The sequence below is a fragment of the Panthera pardus genome, unplaced genomic scaffold (assembly GCF_024362965.1).
Source record: "Panthera pardus isolate Hobbes unplaced genomic scaffold, ASM2436296v1 HiC_scaffold_6, whole genome shotgun sequence".
Taxonomy (NCBI): Eukaryota; Metazoa; Chordata; class Mammalia; order Carnivora; family Felidae; genus Panthera; species Panthera pardus.
In genome coordinates this window covers 117,290,874-117,309,317 of record NW_026526991.1, presented here as the reverse complement: position 1 = coordinate 117,309,317, position 18,444 = coordinate 117,290,874, and the positions used below count along the sequence as shown (strand labels likewise).

Below are 18,444 nucleotides of genomic sequence, written 5' to 3'. Positions count from 1 at the left end.
GTAAATGATGAGTTGCTTTTCTCTTATTGTTTTCATGATTCCTTGTCTTTGTCTTTTGAGTCCTTCATTATAATGTCTCAGTGTGGGTTTCTTTGGATTTATCCTTGCAATTTGTTGGGCCTATTGGATTTGTAGACCCTTCTACGTGGATTTGTGTGTCTCTCCTTTCCTTAAATTTATGATGTTTTCAGCCATTATTTCTTCAAATAATCTTTTGCCTCATTCTCTTTCTTCTTCTTCTAGAACTCATAATACTTTTATTGGTCCTCTTGATGGTATCTCATAATTATGGCCCTTAGGCTCTGTTCATTTTTCTTTTTTTTCCTTTATTGTTGTTGTTATTATTATCATTATTATTATCATTATTATTATTTTAGAGAGGAGGTTCAGAGGAAGAGAGAGAGAGTGAGAATTTTAATCAGGTTCCACACTTGGCACAGAGCTCAACGTGGGGCTCAAACTTATGACTGTCAGATCATGACCTGAGCCAAAGTCAAGAGTTGGATACTCAACAGAGTCATCCAGGCACCCCTGTTCATTTTTCTTCATTCTTTTTTCTTTTTGTTTTTCAGACTTGATAATTTCAAATGACTTGTTTTTATTTCATTGGCTGATTTTCTGCTGCCTGTTCAAGTCTGCTATTAAACCCCTCTAGGGAATTTTTCAATTCAGTTATTTTTATATCCAGAATTTCTGTTTGGTTCTTTTTTTTTTTTTTTTTAACATAATTTGTATCTCTTTGTAGGTACTCTATATCTGTTCTCTGAAAAAAAAATGCACAGGATGACTTTATTTGTTTCTTTCTTAAATATTTGATATAATTCATTGGTAAAATCATCTGAAAATTTTCTAGTTACTGTGTTCTATTCATTTCAATCAGTGTTAAACAAATCCTTATAGAGTACATCCTTTGTGCTAGTCATGGTTTTAGAGTCTTTGGGATATATCAGTGAACAACCTGGATAAAATTTCAGTGCTCATGGGCTCATATTCTAGGAGTATAGAAAAGCAATAAATAAAACATACTAAATAGGAAATGATATAGTGTGAAAGGAAGTAACAAGTGTTATGAGAATAGAGCAGAGAAGGTGGGACCAGGAATTTGGAGGTAGGATGGAGTGGAGGAAGGCAGGTTGGCATTTTAAACAGGATGGTTAGAGTAGGGCTTATTGAGAAAGTGATGGCTGATGCAAGAATTAAAGGAAGTGATGGAGTAGGCAATGTGGATATCTGGAGAAAGAGCATTCCAGGCAGAGGGAAGACACAGCCCAAGGGGACATCATCCTGCTGTGTTTTAGAATGAGAATGAAGGCATTTTGGTTATTTTAGTAAATAAGAATGAAGTGCAGATTTACAAAAGCAGTCAAGGGGTGCTTGGGTGGCTCAGTCGGTTGAGTGTCCAACTTCAACTCAGGTCCTGAACTTGTGGTTCGTGAGTTCAAGCCCCGCGTCAGGCTCTGTGCTGATAGTTTAGAGCCTGGAGCCTGTGTCAGATTCTGTGCCTCCTTGTCCCTCTGTTCCTCCCCTGCTCACAGTCCGTCTCTCTGTCTTTCAAAAATAAAGATTAAAAAAAAATTTTTTTAAGCAGGTAGAATAAGTATTGAGATGAGTGTTAAGATCCCAAAGTAAGATACCTTTTTCATTGTATTATGGTCTTTTTTCTATCATGAAAAAAAAAAAAAAAAACCACGAAAACTCAGCAGCTCAATATACAATAAGTCAATTCAAAAGGATTATTCTTCATTTTTAAAATGTGGCTCTTAAAATAGAATAGTATCTTTTGGAATTATGGTAAATACATATGTCAAAATATAGTAAGTATATATGCCAAAAATATTTAGCATATATGATCATTTAATTGAGAAATTAGTTTTTGTTTTATGAGCTAGAGAATTATTTTTTATTCTATGAGTGCTAAAGGACTAGAAAAAAAGATGAACATTCATAGTTATGTGGAATACAATCTACTGTAATTATTAAATAATTAATTTTTAACTGACATTTATTTTATTTTTAAATAATAACCTATCATGTAGTGGGAGAAGTATGGCTTAAGATTCAGAAGACTTGCTTCTATCCTAAGTTTTTTAATTCTTTTTTTCCTTTCTTTATTTTAATGTTTATTTATTTATTGAGAGAGAGTGTGTGTGTGTATGCATGCACATGTGCTCATTTGGAGGGAGAGGGAGAGAGAGAGGAGAGAAAGAATCCTAAACAGCCTCCATGCTATCAGTGTAGAGCCTGACATGGGCTCAATCTCACAAACCATGAGATCATGACCTGAGTTAAGAATCAGATGCTTAAGCCAGTGAGCCACCTAGTCACCCCTAAGTTCTTCAAAGTTTAATTTTGAGAAAGTCATTTTAGGCTTCATTTTACCTACTTGTTGAGAATTTTGTTTGTTTTAAATGAGATTTGACTAGCTGCATTCTGTTTCCAAAACACTTGTGCTTTGGTTATTCTGTGATTATTGTTTTATATTATAATAATGCACTGCTTTAAATGTTTATCTTACTTAGAACTGTTAAAGGGGATATTATATTTTGGACAAACTTCAGTCATGTTTAATGTCCAGCTCCAATACTGCTCATTTTCTGTATCTCTTCATGATCACTTCAGAATTTTTTCTTCACCTGGGCTTCTATAACACTTTATGGTTATTTCTGTTATCTGTCTCTTTTCATAATATTACTTACATGTATCTATCTATGGGTTGCCTATCTTTGTATCCTCAAGACACTAAAATACTTTGCACACATTGGGTGTTCAGCCATTCTTAGTTGAATTCTGATGCCTGTGTATTTAAATATGAATAGTTATGGGGCACCTGGGTGGCTCAGTTGGTTAAGCATCTGACTCTTGATATTTGGCTCAGGCCATGATCTCAGGGTTGTGGAACCAAGCCCCATGTCAGGCTCCAAGCTGAGCGTGGGGCCTGCTTGAGATATTCTCTCTTTCTCTCTCTCTCTCTCTGTCCCTCCCTCCCTCTCTCTCTCTCTCCCTCCCTCTCCCCCCTTCCCCTCCCTCTGCCATCTCCCCCACACGCATGGTCTACCTCTCATAAATAAATAAATAAATAAATAAATAAATAAATAAATAAATAAATACCAGTAGTTAATTCCTAATAATTAACATAGCAGAAAGTAGTGTTCAATAACATTACCACTTGAGAGGTAGTATTCCATGTAATGAATGTTTCTTCTGATTGAAAACGCTTATTTCAGGTATTTAATAAGATTTAATATGGTCTTTTGGTCTTTTACACTATATGGATGGCATAAATGCTTATTTGCATGACTCAAGTACATAGATGGAAGAAGTAATCTTGTCACTGATTGTGCAATCACTAAAGTGGATGATTATTACTGATTACCTCCTACTTGTTCTGTTGCATTTTGGATCAAAGGCACAAATTTCATAAAATTAAATGTTCTATGAACTATTCATAAGTGTATTTTTATGTAGTAATGTAATTTTTAGCAGACATTCATAGCCATTTACTAGATGATGTGCCCTTAAGTATAATGAATCAGAATATGATCCTTATTTTAGTGAGATTTTCAAATTCTTTTCAGCTCTCCCTCATCCTTATTTTTCTCCCTCATTTAAAAACTTCTTTTGAAGAGCCATATTGATTAATTTATTCAACAGCTGTATATTTAACATCTACTACATGCCAGGAACAGAGTTAGGCATTATTAGATTTGGATGTGAACACGACAGATAAGGTCTGTGTTGTCAAAATTAACAGGTAAACAACAAAATGTTTGCCCATTTTCCCAAATTTACTAATTGCCTCCCATGTGCTAGGCATCATTCTGGAAACTGCACATACAGTAGTAAAAAGAGCAAAGTCTATACCCTTTTGTAGCTTGCATTCTAAAGGAGAAATGGGGAAATATGTGGGGAAAGCTACCTTTATATAGGTTGTTCAAGAAAAGCCTTTCTAAGAAAGTGATGTTTGAGCCAAGATCTGAAGGCTGAGAAGGAACTGAAGTAAAAGACTAATTGAGGCAAAACAGCAAAATTGATTATACTGAGAATGAACTCCTGTTTTATGCACATTAGTTTAGTTTTCAAGATGAGAAAGTTAAGGAGTTTATTATTGCTTTCATCTTTTCAATAATTATTAAGTAAGGGCATCAGCTTGGAAGTTTTGTGAGAGGGGATAGAGAACAAAGAGGAATAATCTGAGGAGAGAAAAGTGTGAGAAGAGAGATCATTGTGAAATAATCCCTCCAGAGAGCAAGGAACAGACAAACCAGGGAAGTGCAGTAGGACTTCTGGGCAGTGTCGACGGTCTACTTGTAGGTTTTTTTATCCTGAATTTGAAGTGAAACTAGCATTATGGTTGTGTGGTTTTCTCCAGCTGTAGGCACAGGTGTGAAGAAATGTAAGGTTTAACCAGAGCTGTTTTGTGGTTTTTTGTTTTTTGTTTGTTTGTTTTGTTTTGTTTTGTTTGTTTTTTACCCTGGGAGACTCATGGTGGAGAAAGAGGAACAAGAGCGTTGAGGGTGTTTGCAAGGAGATCATAATAACTCAAGCTATAGAATTTATGCCAGGGAAGAAGAAAATGAAGAAAAATGAAGACTGAATACGGTTGATGGCTATAAAGAAAGTGAGAACTCAATGGATTGGTGGTGTGACAGAGGTTGAACATTGTAGTTAGACTAGTGTATTTCATGAGCCAACATTATTACGTAGTATTAATACCTATTTATTAACAGATGTGTTTCTATGCGTATGTATACACATATAAGCACAACTGCAGTCAACTTTTGTTTTATATTTAATGTTTATTTATTTTGAGAGAGGGAGGGAGAGAGAGAGAAGGGCAGAGAGAGAGGGAGAGAATCCCAAGAGGCTCCGTGCTGTTAGCACATAGCCTGACGTGGGCTCAAACTCACAAACCATGAGATCATGACCTGAGCCTGAATCACGAGCTGGATGCTTAACTGACCAAGCCACCCAAGTGCCCCTGCAGTCAACTTTTTGTCATTGAAAAAAGTGAGGTTTTGCATAGATAATTGAAAAAATGTGAGGCCCCCAGAAGTTTGGGACCTATTTCTGTTACTTTTTTTTTTTTATAATTTTATACAAATGGTTGAATGTAATATAGGGAGAGTATAGGAGGTTGAAAATACCACTGGGAAGTCAGAAAACCTGAGATCTTATTTCACATTACATACAACATCACCTTTGTAAAGTCACCTGGATTCATTAGCCATAGTGTCCTAATTATTTCAGCACTGTTCCAGGTATTGGGCATATCATGATACCTGATAAACATGGGTAAAATGCTATGCAAGTACAGAGGTGGGGCATCAACCCAAATGGGATGGAGAGTGGTCACATTCAGAGGAAATGACATCAAGCCAAGATCTGAAAGATAAGTAGGTGTTGGAATTTAGTAAAGAAACCACAGGCAGAAGTGGAAGGGATTAGTGTATATTAAAATCCTTAAGCAAGAAAAAAAAAAATGACCTTAAGGATCCTGAGTGGCCGGTTGGTAGTGACTGAGAGAAGAGTTGAGACATGAGGCTAGAACATTAAGCAAGGACCGACCATATTTTAAAGAACCTGGTAAGTTAATGTTAAAGAAATTTCATGCTAAAAGTAATATGAGGGGACCCATTACTGGGTTTTACATACAGGAGTGGTATAAGACATGATCACTTTAAAGTGTGGGATTTGCCTTGATGATGTTGAATCTTTATCTTTGTGGTTAATTCTAAATTAATTTCATTCACTGTACTAATACCTGAGTATAAAGCAGCACATCAAAGTGATTGAAATATTTCGTTTCTTATTTTAATATGAAAAGAATTAAAAGCAATTAATATGGGACTATATTAAACAGAAATAAAGCCTTGTTTACAAAGCATTATTACTCTTAGTAATCTTTTTGCAAAAAGAATTGAAATTAAAATTTTCTATAATTCTGAGTACATTTGGTTACAGCTGTATATTTTCCATCATATTAGTGGTGTTAGATAATTTCCCTTGAGTCTATGTTGCCATTTAATATCGCCAATGAGATGTACCTGAAACTGTACTTTTTCTCTCCAGTGATTTAAACTTGTGAGATGCTTCCATTAACTGGAAAAACAATCATCTTTGATAACTTTCCTGATCCTTCTGATACATGGGAAATCATTGAAACGATCGGCAAAGGAACTTACGGGAAAGTTTTTAAAGTGTTAAATAAGAAAAATGGCCAAAAAGCAGCAGTGAAAATTCTGGATCCGATTCATGTATGTCACATTGTTGTTGTCTTCTCCTCCTCCTCCTCCTCCTCCTCCTCCTTCTTCTTCTTCTCCTAATTAACTTTGTTTTTATTTGTATTAAGCAGTTAAAAATTCTGTAAATATCTTGATTTGTCACAACGTCAGTTACAGTAGAAGAAAATGTAAAAAAAAATCTGTTAGGTTTTTCTTATTTATATGCTTAACATATACAGTAAGGACCAAATACAAATAAGTAAATAGATAAATACAGGTCTCAGCAGCTCAACAGTTAAGTCAGTGTTATTTTAGATTTCAAAAAGTTGTAAGAACACAGACTCGGGTCTAGAGGTAATTCTAAAATGTCATCTTTGCCATATCTCTTTTTCTTCCTATATTTATTTAGGCTTCAGGCAGAATGTCTCTTAAGCTAAACCGGAAATATTTTATTTTAAATTATATTTCTTTCAGAGATGGGAAATTTATTTTCAGGTTTGCTGAAATGTTTCCAAAGCAAAAATGGTACTCGCTTATAATCAGGGTGGGTTACCTTGTAAAGAACTGATACTGCACGTGGAGTCCTTATGGCCTTTTAAGTGATGCCCCAGTAGGGTCCTCTTCTGCTGTTTTTGGAATGGCAGTTGTGATAAGGGAAACTTCCAAGCCTTTTTTTTTTTGCGGGGGGGGGGGCCTTTCAGAGCATGAAGAAACTGATGAGACTTTTTTTTTCCCCCTGAGAGTGAGAACTGGCTGTTTTGTAACATTTTCAGCTCCTGGGAAACATGTAGCTCTCCCAGTAGCACGTTGGGTGAGCCACCATGAGCTCGTGATCACATAATCCCCAAACTTCTATTGGGAGCAGTTTCTTTAGTTACTTGACTCTTGCACAGGTGATGGAGTATGACATGACAGAAATGGTGTGATGTGTGTGAGAAGGACACGGACTCCTAGTGCTTGTCACAGCTCTTATACTAACAAACTCTAGGACACTGCAAAAGGTCTCTGGGCCTCTGTTTGTACATCTTAGGGTTGCTCTTTCTTTTTGGATTGTTTATTTCTACTAAACCCATTATAACTACAGTGTTTCATATTATTTTGAGGAGAGGGGAGGGAGAGTGGGGGTTTATTTTCAGCAAGAAATTAGATACACTGGAGGGGGAAAAAAAAAGAACTATGCCTGGGCTTTACTGATGCTGAATGTTTTCATACTCTCTAATGGAAAGTTCTTATAATTTAAACTGAAGGAGGAGAGACACAAATTAAGCTGTACCAAAGTAACTATAACTCTCTCCTCTGGTCTACATAATTATGGTTTAGGGTCATGGTGGTAAGGGAAAGGGCTCTGGCCAGATGTCTGTAACAGTGTCTGTAACCAGTGTCTCTTCTTTTCTTCTACTCCTTAGTGGAGAAGAACAAATGAATTATGAATACAGATAGCCATTATCCTTTTATAATTTACTCATGTTTTGTATACTGTGAACCTTAAAAATCATCTTTTGTCCTATTGCTTTAATGAAATATATATTGATTTCGTGAGATTTGTTCTTTTGCTGCCTTTATTCTTGTCATAGTACATATATGTTTTTCTGAGAATTACTTATTTCCTCTTCATTCATCATGTCAGAAGTCAAATAAAAAAGATTTATAACCGAGAGATTATAATCTTAATAAAATAAATTTAAATGCGTCTGAGCATTTTTCAGAGTGGCTTTTTTATTAAAAGAGTCTTACTATTATGAATTTTGATAGAGTAAGTGTCTATCCAAGAAAGGGATAAAATGAACAGGATTAGAAGGTCATAGGCATTAGACTTGCAGTCTCATTCTGGATCTGACACTAACCAGCTCTGTGACCAACTTCTCTGAGCTTTAGTTTCTTTTTCTAAAATTAGAGCTCTGGTCTAAAATTCTTTGCAGCTCTGTGATTACATGATTTTGTAAGAAAACAATGTGGATGCTAAGTATTACTATAAAAACAGTAGTAGAAGGGTTTCTCTTATTACTACTCTGAGTTGTTTCATGTTTTGTGGTTTTCTAAAAGCATGACTTTAAGTGGTTATCATGCATTTTTGTTGACAGGATAGCAATGTATTCTACTTCTGGCAAATGGGCCTTTACCTAACTTAAGGCTGTGTGCCATCTTATATATGTAGGAATTTATTGCTTATATGACTAGTTTTTGAAAGCTTCTAAATATCCTATATTTCAAAGAAACAAATGAACCAGCTAAAAGTATTTATTTCAAATCAGTGGCTTCAAAACAGTGGCCACTAAAACAATGTGTGAACACTGCAAAGAGTATCTTTTGGAATCTCCATGTATGTTTCTTTCTAACTACATACAAAAATAGTCTTTTATTTGTCCCTTTGTAACTCAAGGAAATTAACATAATTAGAGATGTATTTGATTAGCAGGAAAATCACAATCTCTCCCCTTAAATAATGGCATCAGAAATTTCAATGCCTACTACTGAGCATAATAAAACCTATTATTATAACCTTGCTTTGACAAAATTAAATTCTCTATTTGGTGGTCTACAATATGTGCCTCTTTGATATAATTCATGTTTTTCTCATGGTTTTCTTTTTATGACCTTTTGAAACTAGGACATTGATGAAGAGATTGAAGCAGAGTATAACATCTTAAAAACGCTTTCTGACCACCCTAATGTGGTCAGATTCTACGGGATGTACTTTAAGAAGGATAAAATAAATGGAGATAAGCTGTGGTTGGTTCTTGAGGTAAGTGTTTCAACATTATTCTATGTGTAGAAATTTGCTGTGTGGTCTTGGAATGACTGAATGTTTGTGTAACATCAATACCATAAAACCATGGTTCCTTTAGTATGTTCCTGACTGGTCATAGACTCAATAGAATGTTGTGCCCCATTCTGGCCCTGTGGCTTTAAGACACAAGAGGAAATTAAAGAAAAGCCCTAAAGGCTATTAAAGACTAAAAGGAGACATCTCCACGATAAAAGACTCAATAAGCAAGAATTATTTTCCTTGTAGAAGAACAAGCTTAAAGGGACTTCATTATAATATTTATTTATTCATCTGCATTTTGCTCGGCTAACACGCGACTGAGGCTCCGTGCCAGGTGCTGGATATAATAGAAAATTAATGTAAGTGAGGCTTCATTAGACAAAAATGGTAAGCTGCGAGGTTTTTTTCTGTCCTCATTGAATACTAATGATATAAACTACAGAACCAGGTATTTACATTTAAGGAGTAAAAACCTTATTAGAAATGGTATTGAATGCTGAATAAGTTGCCAAAGGGAAGCTGTAGAGTCTCCTGAGAGTAGGTTTAGACAATTCTGTCTAATGCAGAAATACTAGAAGGTGCTCTCTTTTTTTTTTAATTTTTTTTTAACGTTTATTTATTTTTGAGACAGAGAGACCCAGAGCATGAACGGGGGAGGGGCAGAGAGAGAGGGAGACACAGAATCGGAAGCAGGCTCCAGGCTCTGAGCCATCAGCCCAGAGCCCTACGCGGGGCTTGAACTCACGGACCGTGAGATCGTGACCTGAGCTGAAGTCGGACGCTTAACCGACGGAGCCACCCAGGCGCCCCTAGAAGGTGCTCTCTTAAGGGAACTGCCAGTCCCAGAAGAATGTAGTTTTTCTCATTTTCATTGAATATGACTGAAGTGAGGTAATCATTAATTCTAATAAAATTCATAAGCATTTTTATTTTTTGAACAAAATATTTAATGTTTATTTATTTTTGATAGAACACAAGGTGGGGGGAGGAGAAGAGAGAGAGGGAGACACAGAATCCAAAGCAGGCTCCAGGCTCCGAGCTGTCAGCACAGAGCCCGACATGGGGCTCGAACCCACAGGCAGTGAGATCATGGCCTGAGCTGAAGTCGGACGCTTAACCGACTAAGCCACCAAGCGCCCCTTCATAAGTGTTTTTAATAGTTGCTTTTATCAAACTCAGGACTGGTAAAACCTTTACTGGATCACTGTAGTAGCGTGCATTTATTGTGTTCATTATGATTTTATTAGCGTTTGATTATTGTATTTCTTTCAGAATGTTCTGTTGGTTTTTCTGCAGACATACGTGTAAATTGTATTGTTTTCATACTTTATATTTTTTTCTATTCTTTAAATGATTTTTTAATGATTTGAAATAAATGATCATTGTAAAAAATACTTGAAACTATAAAAATAACATGTACATTAACATTTAAGATATTTCCTTCATCTTTTTGTCTGTGTTTGTCTGTGTTTCAAATGATTGGCAATATCATTATTATGAAGTTATCCTACTTTTTTCACTAAATATAATTGCAGATAAACTTAATCATCTTTATCTTTTTCTGAATAAATACATTCATTTGGTTAATAAAAAGCAAGTAGAACCAAAAGACTTATAATCCAGAGCAGTAACAGCGTAGATCCAGTTTGGTGGTGTTAACTTGTCCCGAGCACATCTGTGCTTTGGATGCATACCTGGAAACGCAGGGCTGAGCTTCTCTTCTCTTTCATTTTCTAATCTGTGTCCTGAATTTTGGCAAGGTATTAATTGTGCTTCTGGAACCCTGCGTCCTCCTGCTCCACAGTGGAGTCCTGCCGAGCAGAGCATCAGACCTTTCTAATCTCTCTCTCTCTGCCGCTCACCTATGTGGGATCCACTGTTCCCCAAATCGCTTGGCCTCCCCTTTCCAAGTTGACTTTCCTATTTTACATACCATGTAGTAGTGTGTGCTTCATTCTCGTTATCCACTCTACTGATGTCACCAAATCTCATGTCCCTTCAGGTCAGTTTCTCTAGGGAATAAAATCTCCAGTCTCTTGCCTGGATGTGTGTGTATGTGAGGAGTACTCTGGCAGGCTTCTGGATGTTGGTATTTTATATGTGAGATAAGAGGTTGTCAAGTCTTTTGATTCTAATCAAACTTCCAAAGGGTCCCTTGTTTTCTACCCCACCTCTCCCAACTCCTGGGTTAATCTGCTCAGGTGACCACAAAATAGCTCTCGCCTACTGCTTTATTTTGTGGCTTCCTCTGCACTGCCAAATTGGTCACCACTGGGCCATCTGCTTTCCATGTTGAAAAATTTTATTGAACTCTCTTGTCTATGGCTCTCCTTTTTTCCATTCTCTTTTTTGTGTGTGTGTGTGGTTTATACTTTTTGATTCTATTACTAACATTTTAATGGAGATTCATGAATGAGAGGAAATAAATTTATATGTTTAATCTGCCACTTCAAATTGAATCATAGAGCCTTTCAAAATTGTAAAATAGTATTTTCAGGAACCTTTTCAAAATGTGAAACTGTATTTATTATTTTATAGAAATTTAAAAAATCTAAAAAAATTTTTTTTATATTTATTTGTTTTTGAGAGAGCTTGGATGAGGGAGGGGCAGAGAGAGAGGGAGACACAGAATGTGAAGCAGGCTCCAGGCTCTGAACTGTCAGCTCAGAGCCTGATGTGGGGCCTAGACTCACGAACCACGAGATCACAACCTGAGCCGAAGTTGGACACTTAATTGACTGAACCATCCCGGCGCCCCGAAATCAAGAAAATTTTTAAATAACCAGTTGTGTTCTTTAAAAATAGGCAATGTATTATGATTTCAAAATTACTTTTTCTCTATTGAGATTGCTTTATATTTTTAATTAAGTCACATATTAAAACAAAGCAAAACTTTTAGTCCTCTAAACTTTACCTAAGTGATAGAATGTAAATTAGGAACTGAAAACATTTTTCCTTGAATAAATGGAGAATTTTCTAAGTTTACCTCATGTTTGTGTTTGTATATTTGAGATGTAATTCTGTGCAGACCCTTAATGCAGTCTTGAATAAAATTTTGAATCTTTATATCCTTCAAATTTGTATTTATTTAAAAAAATTTTTTTAATGTTTATTTATATTTGAAAGAGCATGAGTGGCAGAGGGGAAGAGAGGGAGACACAGAACTCATAGCAGGCTATAGGCTCTGCAGTGTCAGCGGGCTCGTACCTGTGAACTGTAAGATCATAACCTGAGCCGAAGTCGGACATGTAACTGACTGAGCCACCCATGCGCCCCCTCAAAACATTTTTAATAATGCATCTTTATTTTTTTCCCATATGGAATCATTGGTAGATTAGCATTTGAATGGAAATTCAGATATTCTGCGTACTGTAGGCCTAAATGGGCAAGGGCACAAGATACAGTTCTTTGCCCAGGGTTTAAAAATATTAAATGAGATCGGTCATTGTCTTTTATGCCTATCAAATCTATATTATAATTATATTGTCATTTCTCAGTATTGTCAGTAGGAATTAGGTAAGAGTTGGAGACTCCTGATCACAGTTAAATGTTCTTTTGTGAGAGGAGAGAAGATTGATTAAAAAGGTTTGGAACATCCAGTACAAGTAAAGCAGCTTCCTGATAACAATGAATCGGGAACTTAACAGCTTCTTTGAACTTTCTTCTTGTATTTTATTATCACATGGAGGAACTGGAAATATCCCTAGATGGCTTGAGAAAAAAAAAATACTGGTAGTTTATTAAAATGGTATTTTGGAAGTCTGAATTAATCTGAACTTAGAGTATGAGGGAAAAAATAAAGGAAGAAGTTGGCCAACTGTATATAAGATAATTGATTTACATATGTAAATTATACTAATCACATATACACATAAGTGGCTAGATGCACAATTACCTGCTTTATAAACATGAATGGTGCAGGTGCTGCTTTAGAGGCACTTTCAGAAAATTGGCTTGTGGCATCAATACTTTATTCTACAAAATGACTGCTAATTATACCTCTTATTGTAAGAAAGCCCAAATAAATTACTTTGCATGAGGATAGGAAAAGAGTGGCCAGAGAGAGGATCTGATATTACCCAGAGTCATGCTAACAGCGCTGGGCTTCTAATGCGAATCTTCATAGGGTATGTTCTGCAGGGGGTGAGCAGTTGGTGACACCCCTCATTATCAGCTGGGCGTGTGGGGAGGTGATTCCAGCATGGACAAACTCCTTTTCACCATGAAATATCATTTTATTTCTATTTCAATCCAGAGTTCAAATCCTAAGATAAATAATATTAACTCAGATCTTACTGGGTTATTTTCTCTATTCTTTCTTTGTGATTCCTAAATTATTTCGTTTACTTTGATATAATTTTTCTCTTTCCTGTATTTTTCCTTTGTATTTCCCTCTCCTTTTGTTATGAGTTTCTCAGCACGAATAATATACAGGGCCTTGTTCAGGAATTATTTCCTTCTGAATTCTCTGTATGTTCATTTTCAGATGCTAGTTGTTGCCCAGATTTAGGAAGAGAGTACTCGTTGCTAGCTCTCTGAAATTCCAGTTGCATATTTGTAATGAAACTATCTAATAAGAGATAGGGTAGGAAGTTTTCTGCTGTGGGAACTGATGCAATGTCTACGGGGATTTTTACTGTCACTTAGTATTTTAGGTTTTCCTAATGATGTAGGCATAAAGGGAGAACTTAATTTTTTTTTTTTTACTTCTGCCTTATTTTTAAAGATCATACATATCTTCATTTCTACTTACTGTTACCATTCTTGACTGACCTGCTTAGTTAAATGTGGATACCGCTTTTGGCTTTGTGTTTCCTTTAACTGCTAGAGTCTGTTCTTCAGAGCCAGTAGCCAGGATGGAGGGGGGCCAGCAAAGTGGCAGTTGGTTAGGTTTCTGCATATGCTTATCACTGACCCAGGAGACTAAAAAATAAGAGTCAAAATTGAGTTCAAAGTGTCTGGTATTAAGCATTTGCTATTGATGAACACAAAGGGAAGAATTGAGATTTAACTAGAATTTTCCCCTTCTCCATTGGCCAAACAGCCACATTTTAAGGATGTAAGGAATCCAGTCTCCTGTCTTAGAGGCCCTTTGCTTGGTGTGTCCTCTGCCATAATGGGGTTGAAATTCAGAGTTTGGACATCTTTCTGTTAAGAGACCCTTTCCCTCATAATCCAGTCTTAGCTATAACTGCTTCTTTCATGGTGGCGCTATAGATTGCATTGTTATTTATCTAAATTGGTCCTGATTTGTTCATTCTTAACAATGACGTCGCTTTCTCATTGTTTGCCAATTACGGTAGTTTTTCTCTTTAAAATTATGTCCCTTTCAAGAGATCAAAGACTGGAAATTACAGGTGGTATTTGGAAGCACAAAAATTCAGTGAATAGTCATAAAGTCTCTCAAATGCACATTTCAGGTAATCGAAGTGGTTTTCATAGATATAAATACTACTTTCCTTTCTCATGCATTATTGGGTATTCTGCTTTTATACTTGCATCTCGTAAGACAAAACCTGCCACGAGGAAAGGAAACAGGCTAGAAAATGAGTTCACCTTGAACAAATGGTTTTTATTTGCTCGGTTATTAACCCTTTAATGTTACCGTACAGGAGATAAACATGTATGCAGAAGGAGACATGAGGCCACTGCAGGTTTGTGTATGTGGGAGGGGTCAGAGCAAGCAGGAGTGGGAAGCTGGGCTTCTGAGTTGCCCTAATAGCACAGCATTGTTCCTTCCTTCCTTTAGCTGAGCACATTCGCAGTGGAGTAGCAGCCTGACAGGATGATTCCTTTCATGTTCTTGGGGCTGGAACAGTCCTTCCCAGCTCTCATAGAAAAGGCTGTTATTTGGTGTACTTGCATCAGGACAGACAGCAAATTACCTAAAATGATTTCATTTTATTTGTTATTTAAAGGGCAAGATGGAAAAGCAGTCTAAATGTACTTCTCCATGCTCTTCTAATGCAGGAAATCTATAAATAATATATATAACACTTGTATGTCTTTCTTCTGTAATAGTACTTCAGTGATTGCAAAAGCATCTGCTCTCTGAATAGGATTGAAATTTATAGCATTATTTCAGGGGGAGAATATGAGGTCACCAGAGAGGTTTTGACATTTGGTAAATCGGTATGTTTTTACCATCCATGTTAAAATACTTGTTTTCTTTTCTTTTGATTTTTTTATCAGAGAGTTCTTGTTATTAACATTACAAATGTGTTATGGCATTTTTGCAAGACTTTTGAAATCTTTCAGAGTGAAGGCATTGTTTTATATATTGATTCAGTGGTTACATGATTGTATACAAATTGCCAGACAATATCAAACTGCATACTTAAATGAGTCAATTATATTATATGTCAATAATAACCTTGAAAATATTGTTTCTAGTTTACACATTAGAAAAGTAATACGAAAATTTTATGTTAAGACTACACATTAGGAAACATCTATTAGGTGATGGTGCCATTCTCATTAATACTTTATCAATGTTTTATTGGAATGTGGAATTTGGTACATTGTTACCTTTTATTGAAATTAAGTCAGACATTCAGACTTTGAAGAGGTATTTTCCAGACAGTGTGAAAAGATGGCCTTCTGTCATTTTGTATATGTGTATGTGTGTGCATAATTGTACAGAACATAAGTTTCTAAATCCAGTCATTTGTTGATTCCATAGATATTATGTTACTTAAGGCCAGGCCCAAGGTAGAGTGATCCATACTTATTAGTGCCCCTTTCTGTGTTGGTAGATTTGGGGCATTCAGTAGAGAACCAGAAAAACTCTGTCATCATGGTGCTTATAGTCTACTGTTGGAGAAAGACAACTTAGAGCTAAATAAACTAATTAACTTAGTATACATTTTTGTTAGCACCAGGAAGAATATAAATGATATGTCAATAATGAAAGAGAAGACCTTTTATGAAAAGAGAAGTCAAGGCCTATTTGAATTTGTAACATTTTAATCTGTCACCTGAAAAAAAGGGATAATTTTAGTTCTTTTATTTTTTGTTTTTTTAAAAAAAATTTTAACGTTTATTGATTTTTGAGACAGAGAGAGACAGAGCATGAATGGGGGAGGGTCAGAGAGAGGGAGACACAGAATCTGAAACAGGCTTCAGGCTCTGAGCTGTCAGTACAGGGCCCGACGCGGGGCTCAAACTCACGGACCGCAAGATCATGACCTGAGCCGAAGTCGGACGCTTAACCGACTGAGCCACCCAGGCGCCCCGTTCTTTTATTTTTTGAATATATCCTCCAATACTCTCAGGATCAGAATCATCTTCATCTCAAAGCAAAAGCTCTGAGAATGAGGTCTTGGAAATTTTTTTTAACAAGTACTAGAGTGATTCTTATCAAAGGTAAGCTCAGAAAAAACATTGTCAGAGGTTCTCAAATTTCAGTGTGTATAAAAATAATCCTGGACTTTTGCTTCTGGCCATGGTAGTAACTTGTGTCATCATGTTGTTGAACTATAAATAACTAAAAAGCTGAATAAAATACATTTTTATAGATAAACACTTTTCAAACATTGGAAAAGAGCTTAGGATGGTGACATTGAGAAAGGAAATAAATAAGGGGAACTTGACAATCACCTCAGCTTTATCCTTGGAGGCAATTTTCAGACCACAAGCAAAAGGAAGGCATTCCCATGGAGGTCATGGTGATCTTGCTGAACTGAAAAGACTGGAAAAGCAGTGGCTGAAATATGCAGAATAAAGATGCTAAGCAGGAAGAAAGCTTCAGAAATATGCTTAAGGGTTTCCTTGAATATTTGATGGAAAACCAAGCTGGATATGTCTGGAGGAAGATTTCAGGAAGTTGGGCAAAGAACCAGGAAAGAATTGCTGAAAAGCTGTAATCTGAACAACTACCAGAGTTTGTGCAGGTTTGAAAGATGCTTGAGTTCTGACCAACCAGAATGGAGAACTTTATTAAACACCTGAGGCATTTAGTAAAGACCCTAGAAAGGTTATTCATTAGAAAAAGAACTAAACTAGCCCTAGAATAAGAGCTACCCTATGCACACCCATAAAAAGTTCAAAAGCAAGGCTTTACAGGTTTAAGTTGGTCCACAAGCACAAATTAACTGTATGCGAGAACAAAATTCAACATTGATTAATGGAAGACCACAGAATCCAGGGATTCAAATATAAAATTAATAATGTCTAGCATCCAGTAAAAAATTATTAGATATGTGAAGAAGCAGGGAAAAGTGATCCATTATCAGAAGAAAAATCAGTCAATAGAGAAATAGACCCAGAAATAACCCAGGTGATGAAATTAGCAAGTAAGAACTTTAAAACAATTACAAATGTGTTCAAGAATTTCAAGGAAAACCTGAACACAGTATTGAAAAACAAAGTGGAAACTAGAAAAGAACTGAATGTAACTTCTAGAACTGAAAAGTACAGTATCAGTAGGGAAAAATATTATATTGAATTTAACAACAGATTAGAAATTAAGTGTGTGGAAGTAAAGATTGGTGAACTTGAAGACAGGAAAATAGAAGCTGTCCAGATTGAGCAGGTAGAAAAAAAGGAAAGGGGCAAAAGCCCCTGTGATCTATGGATCACTACATGTATTTCTAACCTACATGTAATTGCAGTCTGAAAACAGGTAGGGTTTGGGGGAGGTAATGGCTAACATCTTTCTGAATTTTGTGAACACTAAATGGCTGCAGATGTAAGAAGCCTGAAATCTGTCTTGTAGGATAAACAACTCACACAAAGATATGCCATAATCAATATGTCAAACACTCATAATGAAAAAATAAACAAAAGCACAAAGAGGAAAAAGTAAACTTACATGTAGGAATCAAAGAGTGGCCACGGACAACCAATGCAGTGGAATGGTATCTTCAAGTGCTCTCAACAATTCTGTGTACAGTGAAAATGTTATTCATAAATGAAGGCAAAATAAAGACAGATATTTTCATCAAAGAAAAAGAATTTACCACCAGACACATGCACTATAAAAAATGTTAGGCTGAAGGCAAATGATTTCAAATGGAAACTCAGCCCTACAAAATGAAAAGAAAAATACTGTTAGTGGTAAACATAAGGATAAACAAGAAACTTTTGATTTTATATTTTAAAAATATTTTTAATATTTTAAATAATATTATTCTAATATTTAAAAAATAAATCATGACTTAAAGCCACAATTATAGCTCTATATTTTGGGGGTCTTAGAATATAAAACTAAAATGTATGGTAAAAATAGCAAAGGGACCGGAGAGGGAAGATGGAAATACGCCGTTTTAAGAGTTTTATGTTACATGTGAAATGGTGTAATATTATTTTAAGGTATACTGTGGTACATTAAAGATGCATATTGGAAACACTAAAGCAACCACTAAAAATAAAAATGAATAAGTATAGCTAATAAGCCAATAGAGGACAAAATGGAATACTACAAATATTCAAACCAAAGAAAGTAGGGAAATGGGA

General features: G+C 35.8%; 1 protein-coding gene across 6 annotated transcripts in view; it reads left to right on the top strand.

Annotated features, from left to right (window-relative positions):
• Window positions 1-18,444, top strand: part of MYO3A (myosin IIIA) — a 243,195-nt gene that overhangs the window by 10,509 nt on the left and 214,242 nt on the right. For all 6 annotated transcript variants that reach the window (XM_053894938.1, XM_053894937.1, XM_053894943.1 and 3 more), the window contains exons 2-3: window positions 6,070-6,254; window positions 8,830-8,964. In XM_053894938.1, the coding sequence (XP_053750913.1) occupies window positions 6,087-6,254; window positions 8,830-8,964 (303 nt within the window). In that variant the 5' untranslated portion in view covers window positions 6,070-6,086. The remainder of the gene's footprint in view (window positions 1-6,069; window positions 6,255-8,829; window positions 8,965-18,444) is intronic.